Source organism: Drosophila miranda, chromosome 3 (assembly GCF_003369915.1).
Source record: "Drosophila miranda strain MSH22 chromosome 3, D.miranda_PacBio2.1, whole genome shotgun sequence".
In the NCBI taxonomy this organism is placed as follows: domain Eukaryota; kingdom Metazoa; phylum Arthropoda; class Insecta; order Diptera; family Drosophilidae; genus Drosophila; species Drosophila miranda.
In genome coordinates, this window is record NC_046676.1 from 5,790,824 (window position 1) to 5,806,181 (window position 15,358).

A 15,358-nucleotide genomic window follows, 5' to 3' on the forward strand; every position below is an offset into this window, starting at 1 on the left:
AGCGAGACAGCTAGTACAGCAAGTCTCGTCAACTTTTGCCAGTGCTGTTAAGTATTCCAACTTTCAAAGGGCGCGCATTTCAAAATATCAGCAACCAAATATTTTTTTTTTAACAGGTTATAACTTATACGTATTGAAAGTAATTAAAAGGCCTGTTAGTCATTTCCTAAACAGAATACTCTAAAAAAAGCGAAAATTAATTGACGTTTTAATACAAATCAAATTCAGTTCTGTCTCTTCATAGTTTCTTCTTCATTAATAATCCCGACAGAGCCTCATCTGTTCATGATTTATGACATTTCACCACTCACGTCAGCAAAAGAAAACGAGAGCCACTTCAATTTATGGCAATCTGTTTTCCAGCCAACTCTCGCTTGGTTCACACGCACAAAAACACACTCGGGATGGGATGGCGGAAAGAATGAAGAAAATGAAAATTATTTTCGGGGCTGCGCATGCGTGCGGCAGACGGAATGGCTTGTTAGCCAGTGGAGGCAGGGAGGGCTCTTGCGCAACCAACAAGTGACGGGCCGGATCGGTTGGAGGCGCCTCTGAAATGCCCATCAACAATAGACCATACTTGAACTCGTTATTCGTGATCGTAGAGGGATGTGTGGAGAACGCCCCCCATTATGACTTGAAGAGTCAACAGCTGCTTTGAGCAGATTGATCATCAATATCTGGCTATTAGCACCGTACCAGCACCAGCACCAGCACCAGCACCAGCACTACTCAATGTCTGTCGACGTGCATGAAGTTCAAAGCGTTCAAACTAATTAATCGATGCCGCGCTGTGTGTGGAAGTGGAAAGGTCGAGCCCGTCACTCGGGCACCTCTAAATGGCACTTAATGGCGCTTATTTGATAATTATCAAAACGCTGTGACTAGCTGCTCCTCTCCTCTGGAGGCTTGCACAAAATGTTTAATTGAAATGATTTGAATTCGATTTCATTACATCTGCAGATTATGTTTTGCCCACGAATGCTGACCCCTTTTCCCTTCTTTTCACATTTATTTATGCCATTTTTCTGGGTTTTTTCTTTCTTGCAGCAATGACGCTGCAATCTTACAATTTCATCAAAGACGTTCGTTCCAACCAAATCACGTAGATGAAGCCGTGCCGTGCCGTGTAGTGGCATGGCGTGGCGTGGCCATAAAAATGCCCAACAGAAATTCCATTAGGTTCGATTTGGACATTGTTGTGCAGTTTTTTGCGCTCGTTATTGGGTTATATTAGGTTATATTATGTCACAGGGGCACATTGATTGATTACAGCCTTCGGAGGGTATCCCTTTTGAGATACAACTAAATGTAAATCAATCAGATTGAAATGTTCCTCATTCTCCGGCAGATGCAATCGGACTGTGCAACGTCAAGGGCAGAATGGTTTTCCCTGGCGTTCTTGCAGCTGCTGTACCTGAACCACTGACAGTTGGCGACTTGCAACAAAATGTCGTTAAAGCTGAAGCCATAAACACAATTCGCACACACACAGCTGTCTGTCCGCCAGTCGAAATCCCAGTGCTCTGTTCGGCCGCCACTCGCCTGTTGTCTGTTGCCTGTCGCTTGTTGCCAGTTTGGTGTTCCAGTTAGGTACATTGTTGCGTCTTCAAAAACGGCAATGACAATGCCAAAGTCTGTCGTTGGCCGTCGCAGGTGTTGCAGCTCGTGTGACGTGTGGCAACGTGGCAGCTTGGTCTTGGAGGTGACACGGCACTGTTTGTCGTTTGTCATAATTGGGCGCGCGTGGAAGATGCGCTTCCAACTTCCTTGTTGGCATTGTTGCTTCCAAGTCACCGCCACCGTCACCGTCACCGTCACCGTATGCCTTGCCTGTCAATCTGTGGCAAATGAGCAAACAAAAACCACGACTATCTTTATAAAATCTACGAAAAATTATGACTAAACAAATCACAGTGGAATGTTGGTAGGGTAGGGGATAAAGAATAAGCGTATTATTATTTTTAGATTTTGAGCAAGGAAATGTTGTGGTAAACGATTATTAGGTGCATGGGATAAAAACCTTAGTTCAGGTGCATAATAATTTTTGAAGAGCATTGATCTACACAGAGAGAAAAATGGCATAGTAAAAAGAAACACACCAATATTTAAATTAAATATTAGAGTTTCAAATACTAAACATTATTGAAATTAAATAGAATTCACTTTGATTTAAATATAAACGCATTACAAATGTAATCTAAATATAAAATTCTTTAAATTACAAATATAAAAAAATGAAAAAATAAATATGTATATTTGTAGTAAATTAAATTTTTCTCACTAATTGCATCAAATAAAGGCATAAAAAAATAAATTTAAATCTAAGAGTAACTATTTAGCGATTAGGGCGGTTTTCTCTGGGTGTATGCATATCTGAATATATGTACATATGTAGGTATTGCTCTATGATTTTGGACATATAATTATATTTGCGTATTCATAAATTATTGAGCTGGATTTAAGCCAAGGGTTACATTCATGAACTCTGCGAGTATGAGTACCTAAACCCAAACAAATTCACAGATTTACATGACCCGGACAAGTGGGGGTTCAAGCCGCGTGAATTTGCCACAAAAATCAGAAGCACAGCGAACTCTCTCACATGTCATTATATAAGGGAGAAGCAGCGGATTCGGATTCGGAGTCGGACTCGAAGTGAGTGGGAAAGTGAGCTAATTGGTGTGGAAAACTGGGAAAATGAATGTGCGGTCTTTCACTGTTTTAGAGACCCACTTGTATCTGGGATACCTAACCGAATCGGTGGCTCTTTTCCGCCGTCTGCTGTCTGCAGGCGGAACAGTCGCAACGAGGAGTGTTGAGGGTTGTACGACTATGTGCCACTGCAAATATGTAACTTTGGTCGCGCGACAAAGTGTAACTGCAACAGCCACTGGCAGGCACTCACTCCACTTACACTCGGTGTCCCAGAGGCAGTCGCAGTCACAGTCGCAGTCGCAGTCGCACTCCAATAAAAACCGTAAAAACAAGAGTTGAATGAATTTGTGTATTAATGAGCAAAAATATAAACACCAGGCAGCAGAGCCATTCGCACGCACGGCAATCAGTCAATTTTTCTTATAGAGCCACTTGCTACCTGCTTGTGGCCACTGGATGGCTTCCCTTACGCCCACCTGCGATGGCCCGTCGGGTAATCATTCATAAGTCGTTGTGCTGGAAAGAGAGAGGGTGGGAGGGATAGGCAGTTCCCAAGGAAAGGCGGCAACACCAACACCCAACATCAGCAACAACAACAACAACAACAACAACAATGATGATGATGAAGAAGAGTGAAAGGGGATCTCACGTAATGCGGTTGCATCTTCTTTGGCCCCTCACAGTCCACCTCATATCGATGGGGCTGGTCACGGCCCCCGATTGCGCAACATCTAATTGTGTTGCAGGAAGCCGAAGAAGATGTGTCTCCTAAGTAGTTCCGCTGTGGAGTGGGGTGGATTTAGCTGGTTTTGGTGCTTCTGCTGCCCCACTCCGGTTGCTGTGTGCCTCTCACCTCCCCAGTTAGCCAATCGGGTGGCCAGGTGGCCAGGTGGCATGTATAATATGACGTTTAATTAGCAATATTTGTCAAAGTGCTATAACATACTGCATAGGCAGGTCCCATTTCAGGTGCCGGTGTCTTCATCACCAATCCGCGAGCTGGTCTGCAGCTTACGTACACTGGACGAAATTCGAGAAGGAACGAAGGTCAGCCCGTGAACATTCTTTGGATTGATAATGCTATCAAATATGAATCTATATATCTATTTGATATAAGTAAACTGCCAATCCCTCTTTTCCACTGCATATATGTATTTTCAGCCGTGTAGCAATGAGGAAATCAAATGCAGCGGGTGCACCTACCTGGATGCCAATCGCATGCAACATGGGGAATGGAGCATGGTGCAGGAGCGGCTAGCAGCAACTCCAGCAGCAGCAGCAACAGCAACATTTTGGGGAACTTTTGCGACGAGTCTACGCAAATTGGAATGCGAGACCTCTGACTGTGTGAATAAGATGGCTGGCTTAGCTTCGCTTTTGGCCAAATATTGCGTAATGGTCAGAGAGCCACTGAGCCACTGAGCCGGTTTCGGCTCAGATCCAGTATGTGGCTGGTAGCTAGCGATATGCATCTTTTTTTGTGTCTGCATCTGTATCTGTATCTGTGGCTTGCTGTGTTCAAAGGACGACAGCCATAATCAATGTTCCGTCTGCGGCTCAGCATCTTCTTGTTTAATGGCCATTGCAACAGACAGCACACACACAGAAGGAGGGAGGCCGCTCTTGTTGTTGTTGCTGCTATTAATAACCGTTAATACCATTACCAGTTCCCGTGTCCGTACCCGTGCCCGTACCCGCACCTGTGGCCAGTGCTCAACATGTTGTTAACTCAAAGTCTTGTCGACCTTGGCGAAGATACTCGTACTCGTAGCAGTGAAGTGCCTCTCGCATACTGCCCATCTTTCCCTTGCAGACTTCGAATTGCGATTAACACTTGGCGCCGTTCGCCTGTGGGGGCCACCTGCTGCTTAATCCGCTGGTGCCTGCCCCGGCCAAATGGACACGCACTTTCAACTCCAGTTGCCTGGCCAATTAATCTGGCGTTGCATTTAAGCCGACTAAACGCACCCACCGCCTCCAATTGGCTGCCTGCGGGGTGATGCAACTGCAATGAAATCAATTTACTCCCATTCGAGCCCCTGCCGATCGGAGCTGCAATTAGCCATCGGTTCATTTACCATGTATGTGGGTCAACACCATCGGAGCCGAGCTATGCTGGAGCCGAGCCGCGGCAACAATGACATTAACGTCAACACTTGAGCACCTGCCGCTTCAGAGCGCCTGCTCGATGCTGCCTGCTCGAACACGTAACGAATTGGGGCAGCCAAGTGCCAACTGAAGAAAGCCACAAGCAATTACAGGCGCAATCTGTCGAATGAGATGACGACGATGACGATGACGTTGCAGACTGCCTTGGAGGCCATTACCCCTCTCCGTTACGGCGGTCACATTTGGATTAGGCCTGATCCGAGAAGAGAGAGAGCCTGATTGAAGGTTAACCATGCGATGAGAGTGTTGTCTTATGGCTTATTGTTCGCGAGATAAGTGCAAGATATTTCTAGCTGCCAGCCGCGTTGCAACAGAGCCGCACTCAATGCGGCGTATTTGCCATAAAGTTAGGTATACGCTCAGCGGTGTCTGGGAAATGCATTTGCATTTGAATGTCAAGAAGTGCAATTGAAAAATTGATTAAAACATACGACTGCTGCACGTACCACATACACATTAACTTCCCTTGTTGTAATCCCACCCAACCTTTCTCTTAAGCCAATCCACAAATGCTTTTCCCAAGGCATTTTCCAGCCAATTTAACACGCTTCCTATCCCATCCATGAATGGCTAACTGAAGCTGAAACCTGTCCGCCTGATCGGAGTCACATCACAGCGGCATAATATAAGGCAAGGCACTATATAACCTACATATATAAACGTTCAGATCAATAAAAAGATGCCGTAAATTATGCAACTGGGTGAACAGGGACGACGACTGCGGCGAAAGGTGTTTCCAGAGCTCCTCCATCCATCTATCCATCCATCCATACATCCATCCTCCAATTGCAGTTTGGGCACCATCTCCATCTCCAGCCACGACATCTTCGACTGGTGCTGGTGGCCAAAACCAAACTCGATTTGCCAGTCCGCCGCAGTCAGTCGCCCAAACCGCTGGGCACGTTTCAGGAATTTCAATTTCATTTTGCCAAACAAAAAGCGCAAAGAGCAAAAGTAAAATCCCAGCCAGACGACGACACGACAGTTGGAGCTGGGAGTCGAGTCGAGTCGAGTAGCAGAGCCTGTTGCACATTCTTCATTATACGTATATTGGTGGTTTTTTACCTAATTTCGAGTTTTGGTTTTTATAAATTGGTTTAACATGTCGTTGTGTTGTTTTGTGTTGTGTTGGGTTGTGTCTTCGCTTGCTTTCCTTTTGCAGTGCCTGCATTGAAGGCCGTTCGCCAGGCAACTGCCAATTCAAGCGTCTGCCTCCACCTCCGCCTCTGCCCCTGCCTCCTTTGGGTGTGATGTAACTTCTGGTCTGGGGCGTCGGCTTCGGCTTCATCTGCGGTGTGGTGTGGTGTGGTGTGGCCACCTTGTGGACACTGTCGGATTCGATTTGTGCATATTATTTACGAGGCATTCGGATCGTCTCAAAGGGTCAGCCCCAGCGGACGATCTTTTGCGATCTGCTGCGGTCGGAGAGTCCGTTTCTCGAGTGTTAATTGCAGTCCAAAACAGTTGCCAACTGTTTGGTCTTGGCGCATTTATCAAAACCTAATGTCCAAACTATTTGGGTGTTCATAAAACGCTGGCCTTATTACCATGCTAAAAAGTACATTTGGCCCCCCGGTAGCCACTGAAGCAGTACGGCTTTACGGTTTACGTCTTCATGCTACGTCGTCCCGTTCGCGGAGGTCGCTAGCCATTTCAGCAGCTAGGGTCGTCCCGTCCCGTCCATAAATGGCTTTTGTTGTTGTACTCGCGTGTTAGCTTGGCCAAATGTCTTTGGCTCTGCCACTGCCTCTACCTCTGAGTCGGCGGTGTCTTTCTTTCTTATTTCGATCATTTTGCATCTGAACTGTGCTAATTGTTTGGCACTCAGGTTCGACGAGCAGTGGCAGAGTCGTACATGGCTAATCGTGCCATATAAAATGCGGGCACGTAGCTCCAATTTTTTGTAGCTTAGCACTACTTAGCTGTGGGCACGGGGCAGCACTAGACAAACACCCACAGCAATTGACCTTATCGATGGAGGGAGGTGAACCACTATGCACAGCGCGAAGTGATCGATTCGTCTTGAGGATGGCAATATTTACCATAATTGCGTGTCGAAGTTGTTTGATTAATGGCAACAGTACTAATAAGTTCTTATGTGTTATTAAATGACACAGTGAAGAAAAAAAGTACCAATTGATTGTGGCTGTATTATGTTTATATATATTTATATTTTTTTTTGTAAGATCTCTGACTCATTTACTTTTATTCTAATTAATGGGCTCTTAGTAGTACCTACTTTTACTCTTCTTTTCTCCCTGTGTACCTTTTCATAGTAGTGGTAGTGTCCGTGTACTCGTACAAATCATCGCTGCCAACAACATAATTATTGGTATGTCACATTCTAGCTGTGGACCATCCATTCCATTGCTGTGAAGAGGCCGGACTTTGACTTCGACTCGAAAGCCAACGCATATACTTGAGTCCAAGAGCAGACCAAATACACTGGCATTGTTTTTGGACGGTATGGTACACCTGGGCTGAAGCTGCGGCCGAGGCTCCGCTTTACCTTGGGAAAATCCGCGCAGTCATCGACGGAGGGGTCCAAGACCAAATCCGAGTTCGAATTCATCAGCTGGAGCTGGAGCTGGAGCTTGTGCTGTAGAGCACCGAGCAGAGCCGAGCTTGGGAGCGGAGCCGAGCTTGGAGGCAGAGGCAGAGGCAGCACCGCTTTACTCTCACTCTCTTGCGGTTTTCGCTTTTGCTTTCGATGGTAGGTTGCGTGCATTTTGCACATGGAACATGGCCGAAGAGCAGAGAGAAGAGAGAGAGCTTTGCTTTGGTTACAGTTTTTGTTTTGTCAAATTGTTGTTGGGTCTTCTGCCGCTGCTGCTGTCGCTGTCTCGGCTGCTGTCGCTGTCTCGGCTGCTGTCGACGCTGACGCTGGCGCTGGAGTTGGAGTCTCAGAGACCGAGACCGAGACCCATTCAAAATATAAATAGATGTGCATGTAGGGAAATGCGAATATTGTTCATAGAAGACCTCATCGGAGGCACACATCAGCTCCCTTTTATTTTGACGCGCTGTTGGTGGTACAGGGATACCAAGCATGAGATCCCTCAGTTTATTGGTTAGTGGTTTATTGGTTCCAAAAAAATAATCAATCCAATGTGACTCCCCTGTGAATCCTTGATGATTGTGAAAAAATCATTGCCAAAGAACTGCATTAAAATGAAACAGTTGAAGTGAAAACACTAGTGCTAAAAATACCCAAAAAAAACTACAAACAAATGTTGAAATTATCATGAGAAATACAGTGAACTCTTTGTATAGGAAATCGGTGTAAACGAACATCAAGTAACCCTCCCAACCATTTGCCTTCCCCCAGCTACTCGGCGCCAGCTGCGCGCTTGTCATAAGCTTCGCCTTCGCCCATCCCCCCGAGGGAGTGTGGAAGAAGAAGCTCTCGTGGAAAGAGGACTGGGTTCAGGTGTGGAAAACCATCAAGAAGGAGGCATGGGAAACGAAGTGGAAAAAGGTTTCCGTGCCAATTTGGAAGGAAGTTAAGGTAGGTCGAGGACACTCAACCCACAGATTGCAGATGATAATCGCAAACTATCCGAACCGTAGGTACCCGTCTGGAAGGAAGAGAAGGTGCCAGATTGGAAAATAGTGAAAAAGCCCAAGTTGGAGGAGAGGGAAGTACCTGCCTGGAAGGAGGTCAAGGTAGCCGAATGGAAGAAGATCACTAAGCCAATTTGGGTGCCCACCAAGGTGGCCGTGTGGAAAGAAATCCAGGTTCCCGTTTGGAAGGAAGTTCAGGTCCCATTCTGGAAAGAGATCCAAGTGCCTGTTTGGAAAGAAGTACAGGTGGCAGACTGGAAGCAAATGTTCGAGCCTCAGTGGGTAAGTTCAGCTCTACTTCCGGTGGGCGAGATTGGAGCAGATAATTAACCTGAACTCTGCTCAGGTGAAAATGGGCATTCCCGGCGAGAAGTTCCTGGGCAAGGATCACGAGGGATGGGAATACACCAGCCACGATCTGTGGCGCAAGAAACTCGTCTGGAAACCCGTGTGGAAAAAGGTGTGGCGCACCGAGAAGAAACAGGAGTGGAAAACCGAGAAGAAGGAGGAGTGGCGCACCGAAAAGAAACAGGAATGGAAAACCGAGAAAGTTCAGGAGTGGAAACAGGACAAGAAGCTGGAGTGGAAGGATGAATGGATTCAGGTTGGTCCCCCATCACTCCCTATACCCATTAAGTTCAACGATTAGCTGTGTGTTTTTCTTTGCTCAGGTCTGGAAGACAGTGAAGAAGCAGATCTGGATCAAGGAGAAGCGTGAGACTTGGATCGAGGAGAAGGTGCAGATCTGGCGCACCGAGAAGCGTCAGGTCTGGGCAACCGAGAAGCGGCAGGCGTGGAAGGACGAATGGCAGTCGGTGAACGTGCCCGTCGTCAAGGAGGTGAAGGTTCAGGAGTGGAAAAAGGTGTGGAAGCCCGTTTGGGAAAAGGTCTGGGTGCCAGCCCCCCATGGTCACGGATGGGACTGAGTCGATCTGCGGGATGGGTTCTCTGGTTTAGCCGCAAGCTATGCGACAGCACTGATATCTAATAACTGATCCATGTCGCCCTTCTTCACTCTCTGTTCATCCATCCTCCCTCCACAGAACACCATTGTGTACAACCGACATTGTTGAAATTGTTAAATAGATTTAAACTCGTAAGGCATTCCCCCACTCCATCATGTTGTATAAAACATTTCATTTTTTCAGTTTTCGATATTTGTTTAACTCTTCCGTCCACTCTCTCTTCCTCTCTCACTCTCTCTCGCTACCTTTGTGTATATCTCCTTCTCTCTTCCTCAAGTGTACAAATTAGTCATGCGCGCGATTTTGTCTTTAAGTTATACAAAATAAAATCAAAATTCAATGAAACAACGAACAAATGTATACAAATTTTTGTATTTTCTACATATGTGTGTGTGTGTGTTTGTGTGAAATCTGGAAAATATCCACAAACGCAATTGCCTTGTAAATATGTACTTAAACATAATTATAATCCACATTAAGCCCACACAAGTAAACACTTCATGTACAACTGAAACAAAAAATGAAAATTATTAAAAAAAATAATAAACATAAAAATTAAATGCTTTTAATTACGGTTTAGCGTAAATAACGAACTTAACGCATCCCCAGACACATTTCATATCTCTCGGGCCTCTCGGAGGGTGATGGCTACGACTACGAGGAGTCGTGTACTTTCATTGGACAGCTGGGGATGATGAAATTTTCGTGTTTTTTTGGGCTTTTTCGATGCCCAACAAACGGCGAAGATGCAACTCATAAAATTTCAATCGCAGCCCACGATTTGCGGAAGTTAGATAACAGCCGAAAAAGGCGAAAAGTCCACAGTTGAAGAAGTCATCGTCGTAGCGGCGATCGGTTTAATTCAGCTGGAATTGGAAAAAAGGTCTCGTCTGAAGATGAGAGAGGCCATGAGCCAAAGTCAAAAACTGCAACATGTTGTGGCATCAGCATCGTGATGATGTTACTGATGATGATGATGATGAAGATGATGCTAAGACTGTCAATGATCGTGATGATGATGATGGCTCTTGGCATTTGCCGCTTGCTAGATGCCAAATAAATCTCAAGGAAGCATCTCCCCTGCAGATAAGCAGCAACAATACCGTTTCCACTTCCTGTTACCAAGTTGAAGTTGAATGCAGCTGCCTTGTGTCTGCCTGCCAGACAGCCTGTGGTGCCGTGGTGCTGTGGTGCTGTGGTGCTGATGTCTAACAGCCTTACAATTCCAAGTCAGTCGGTCGCGTCGCCTGTTCGGTTGCAACATGTTGCTTTAATTGACTTGCCACCCGCCTGCCCCTCTCCCTGTGCCTGGCTTGCAGTGTGTCTGTGTGCCAGCAGCAAAACCCACATAAGGTTAGCCGAGGAAGCCAACTGCTGCACTGGTTGCAGTTGCAATTCGAGCCCCAAAAGCGGTGCTGGCGCTGATTAGGTAACCGCCGCCAAAAGTTCGAGTTCAAGCAAACATTCCATTGGGAAACTTTAGGCGGTAGTTGCCGAGTTTTCTGCAGCCGCTGCCGATTCCCTCACGTTATCTTAATGATGTTGCCGAATCTTTTCCTTGGCAAATCTACAATTGATGTGGCAGACAAATGGGCATTTGGGGGCGTCTCTGAAAGGGAAATCGCTCCATCGGGAGAAAGATTAGCTCGGAAATAGGCGGTTTTTAGTGGAAACCTTGTTGAGTTTCAATGCAAGCGATTTCCTTAATGTTTTCCCAAATTTCCATAAGCTCTTTCGAGCTGAACAATTAGCCGCTAATTCAGCCAAGGTCTGTGTCAAACTTCTTTAGATACATATACAACAATGTAAATCCAGCCGATTTCCAAGATATTTTCAACGTGTTGCAATCCCAAATCTCTGCCATCTTTTGTTTTCCCTTTTGACACGGTATTTTGTCACATTTTCAATTTGTTATTAATACGGTCTTTCGGACCAGATCGAGAGTCCGCTCTTCGTTTGATTGCAATTGCGCGACATGGCGTATGCGCAATGTGGATGCTTGACGGAGGCCCGAATTGCATTCCGTTTTTATATAACCAGCAGGCAAGTGTCATGCGAAACTGAGATTTACCAACAACAGCAACAACAATAGCAGCAATAGCAACGAACACTTAACGCATTTGAGTGAAGCACATAATTGTTGTTGTTTTAATTATTAAAGCAGCGGCAGCAGCAACATCAAAATCAACATCAACATCAACATCTGTGGCATTGCACAAGCCACAAAAACCAAAACAAAACGAAGCAAGCCACACAAAACGAGCGAAAGAAATTGAAAAAATGTAATAAAAATACACTTTGATGAACAAAACAAAAACTAGACACAAAACAAAGAGCAAAACCAAAGCGACAGAAATATTTTATTGTAATAAATCTTTTGTTTCCACCCGATACATCCAATTTTAGCCACCACCAAGATAGAAAGACTCTCATCGAGGGTCGGAGCTTTTGATACCCTATGATCTACATATGTACTGATCCCAATTTTGATTGGTGGACTTTGACAATTTTTTCACTGTAACAGACAGACCGATGGACTGCTGAAATCATAATACCCTCTCAATTGGCCAACAAAATATTTCTTTTATAAATATAAATAAATATAAATCCAATGGCAGCTCAGGTTCAAGTTACAAACCGCAGCAGCAGCCGCAAATCTGAGTGGCGCACCGAGGAGCAGAGCCAGAGCACGTGACGCCTTTGGCGCCGCCGTTTTCCAAGCGTGAAACTGCAGCACTCGGCTGGATGGGATGACGTATGGGGGTTGTTGCTCGCCTCGCCTCGCCTCGGAGTGCTCTGCACCACCCGGTGCTGTTGACTCCGGCGTGCGGCATATGTGGGTCGAACGAAAGCGATATCGGAGAATTGGAGCACAGCCTCTCCCTGGCGCACCCTGGCTGGCTGGATGACTGGCTGTGACAACAGCAAGTTGCCCAAGTGCTGCAAGGCAAGGTCGTCCGTCAACTGTGGCTGATTAAAAAGAAGCAGTGGAACGGCAGAAGAGAAGGAAATTAGCGGCCGGCCGTAAAGAGACTGAGAGATGAAGTAACTAACGAAGAAACTAACCAGAAAGAGCCATGACGCTGCTGAAATGGCACTCGAAATGTTGCAAACGAGACGTTGCCCCTTCAGGTACGGGCGGGCACTTCACTTGCATCCATTCGAGCCGTTAAAGATGATTAAAGCGCGGCTCGGAGATTGCGTTGTCAACGCGCTGCTCTCGTATCTGGGATCTATATAAACGATATATTACGGCTCTGGCCCGCTAACCAATCGGTCCCACACAAAAGACTCAGGCAACGAACTCGTTTGTCTGAAATAAAGAAACGACTCACAGCCGAAACTTACTTTTATCAAATTTATTCAATTTTCGCTGAGTGTATAGCATTTGATTATTGTTTTATTTTGATTGCTGCATTAACATTTTATTATTTTATAGTTTTATTTTTTATAAAGTTTTATTTTACTTCATATGTCTTTTATTCTTATATAATTTAGTATATGGATCTAATTAACAGATTATTTTATTGAGTCAAGTTCATATTTTAAACTGAAAATATATTTTGTCCCCTTCTGACTGACAGATCTGCGGCAGATGAAAAGACCTCGAAAGTGTGAAAGATACTCGTAGAGCCAGGGAAGAGATGATGCTACCCGGAGATATTATCACGAGCTACATGCCTTATGCACTTTTTCATTCTTCCCATCTCTTAATCCAAGTTATTTCATCTAATATTCTTTTTCAAATTTATTTCATCTAATATTCTTATTTAATATACTTTGTATTTCAGTTCATTTCTAACCCTATTTTCATTGAGATTACGAGTATGTACCTTTTAGCACAATTACCGTTTTGGCCTACTTGTTACACCTGCTGCCACGCCTCTTCATAACAAAATGTTGGCCACGCTCCAGCTCCATCTCCAGCTTCGGCTCCGGCTCCGGCTCCACTCTTGATCCAGCTGGTTCCCCCTTTCATTCATATGCAAACGATGTGATTGTCAAACATTGTTATACCCGATACTCAAAATGAGTATTGGGGTATATTAGATTTGTGGTAAAAGTGGATGTGTGTAACGTCCAGAAGGAATCGTTTCCGACCCCATAAAGTATATATATTCTTGATCAGCATCAATAGCCGAGTCGATTGAGCCCTGTCTGTCTGTCCGTCTGTCCGTCCGTCCGTCCGTCCGTCTGTCCGTCCGTCCGTCCGTCCGTCCGTCCGTCCGTCCGTCCGTCCGTCCGTCCCCTTCAGCGCCTAGTGCTCAAAGACTATAAGATCTAGAGCAACGATGTTTTGGATCCAGACTTCTGTGATATGTCACTGCTACAAAAATATTTCAAAACTTCGCCCCGCCCACTTCCGCCCCCACAAAGAACGAAAATCTGTGGCATCCACATTTTTAAAGATACGATAAAACCAAAAACGCAGAATCGTAGAGGATGACTATATGTTCTAGAGTGTAAAATCTCAATCAGATCGTATAATTATTATAGCCAGAATCAAGAAAACAATTTCATTCTTTCTCGCTCTGTCTCTCTCTAACACACAGGTTTCATGGTCGGCTTTGCCAATTGCAAAATATGAGTTCAAGGATCTCAGAACCTATAAGAGCCAGAGCAACCAAATTTGGTATCCACACTCCTGTGATATCGGACCTTGACCGTTTTGTGTCCAAATTTCGCCACACCCCCTTCCGCCCCCGCAAAGGACGAAAATCTGGGGCATCCACAAATCTCAGAGACTCTTAAGGCTAGAGTAACCAAATTTGGTATCCGCACTTCTGTTAGATCTCACTAAAAAACGTATATCTCAGAATTTCGCCCCACCCTTTTCCGCCCCCACAAAGGACGAAAATCTGTTGCATCCACAATATTGCACATTCGAGAAAACTAAAAACGCAGAATCATAGATAATCATAGATCATAGATCTATCAGATTGCTGAATCTGGATCAGATCAGATCATTTTTATAGCCAAAAGGAACAAATCAATTTCCACTGGCTACGCAGCGCCCGACGTCACGCTCAGACTGATTTTCTGTCTCTCTCGCACGCACTCTTTGTCGTGTCGTTCAATATTAGCGGCGTCTGCCGGAGGAGAGCCATACTGACTTAGTATCGGGTATAACTGTAGAGTTGCGGTCTCCGCAGCAACTCACAACGTTCCCCCTCGTTTTTATTATTATTTCGCTCTTTTGTTTTATTTTCTCTCTATACTTCCCCCCTATATAGCTGGCTCTTTCTCTGGCGGCAGAGCTGGCTGATTTATTGCAACGCTTTAAGAAAATTGCAGTTTACGACTTCCTCCGGAGTTCTGCGGCCGATACGCTAAATGATCAATATTTGATGGGAGTACGAATACGAGTACGAGTTCGACTACGGTACGGGTATTTGTCATGTTTCCATCGTCAGTAGCCAGCTCGTCGTTTAGCATCTAAACGTTTGACTAACTCCTTCACCGCCCCCTTGCGCCCCATTTGCATGTTGTAATTTCTGTTATGCAGCAGCAGCATTGAAGACAATGCACAATTGTCGGCTGGGTACTGTGCGACGTGGATGGGGCAGGTGGCTCGGCTCGGCTCGTCGATTGCGGGGCGTCAAACGCAATTGTTTGCGAATAGTTTTTCTCCATTTTTTTTTGTTTAACTACCGACCACATCCACATCCACATCCATACATCCACACACATACCCTTTACCCGAGCAGCCGCACAGTTTGAATTGGAAGGCGTTTACTCTGAGGCGTCGCAGAAAAGTGTTCATAGCCATACGGATTTATATTTAATGTTGCTCATTTGGGACTGGATTTTGCAACAATTAATTGTATTACGCAAGGCGCCTGGCCATTGAGAGAGTGAAAATTGTAAATTACTTTTGATTGATTAGGCAAGGCAACTGAAGTATGCAAATGATGATTATGACCACAATTGGGTAATATCTGACGCGTAATGGCGGTTTTGGACTTGGAGTTGCCGTTGCCGTTGCCGTTGCCGGTGTCAGT

At 45.3% G+C, this 15,358-nt stretch overlaps 1 protein-coding gene across 1 annotated transcript; it reads left to right on the plus strand.

Annotated features, from left to right (window-relative positions):
• Positions 1–7,870: 7,870 nt before the first annotated feature.
• Positions 7,871–9,776, plus strand: LOC117188377 (golgin subfamily A member 6-like protein 1). Its single transcript, XM_033392160.1, has 5 exons — positions 7,871–7,897; positions 8,156–8,335; positions 8,398–8,673; positions 8,738–8,995; positions 9,063–9,776. Exons 1-5 carry the CDS (start codon positions 7,877–7,879, stop codon positions 9,315–9,317), a joined length of 990 nt encoding a protein of 329 aa, XP_033248051.1. The 5' UTR covers positions 7,871–7,876; the 3' UTR covers positions 9,318–9,776.
• Positions 9,777–15,358: the final 5,582 nt, after the last annotated feature.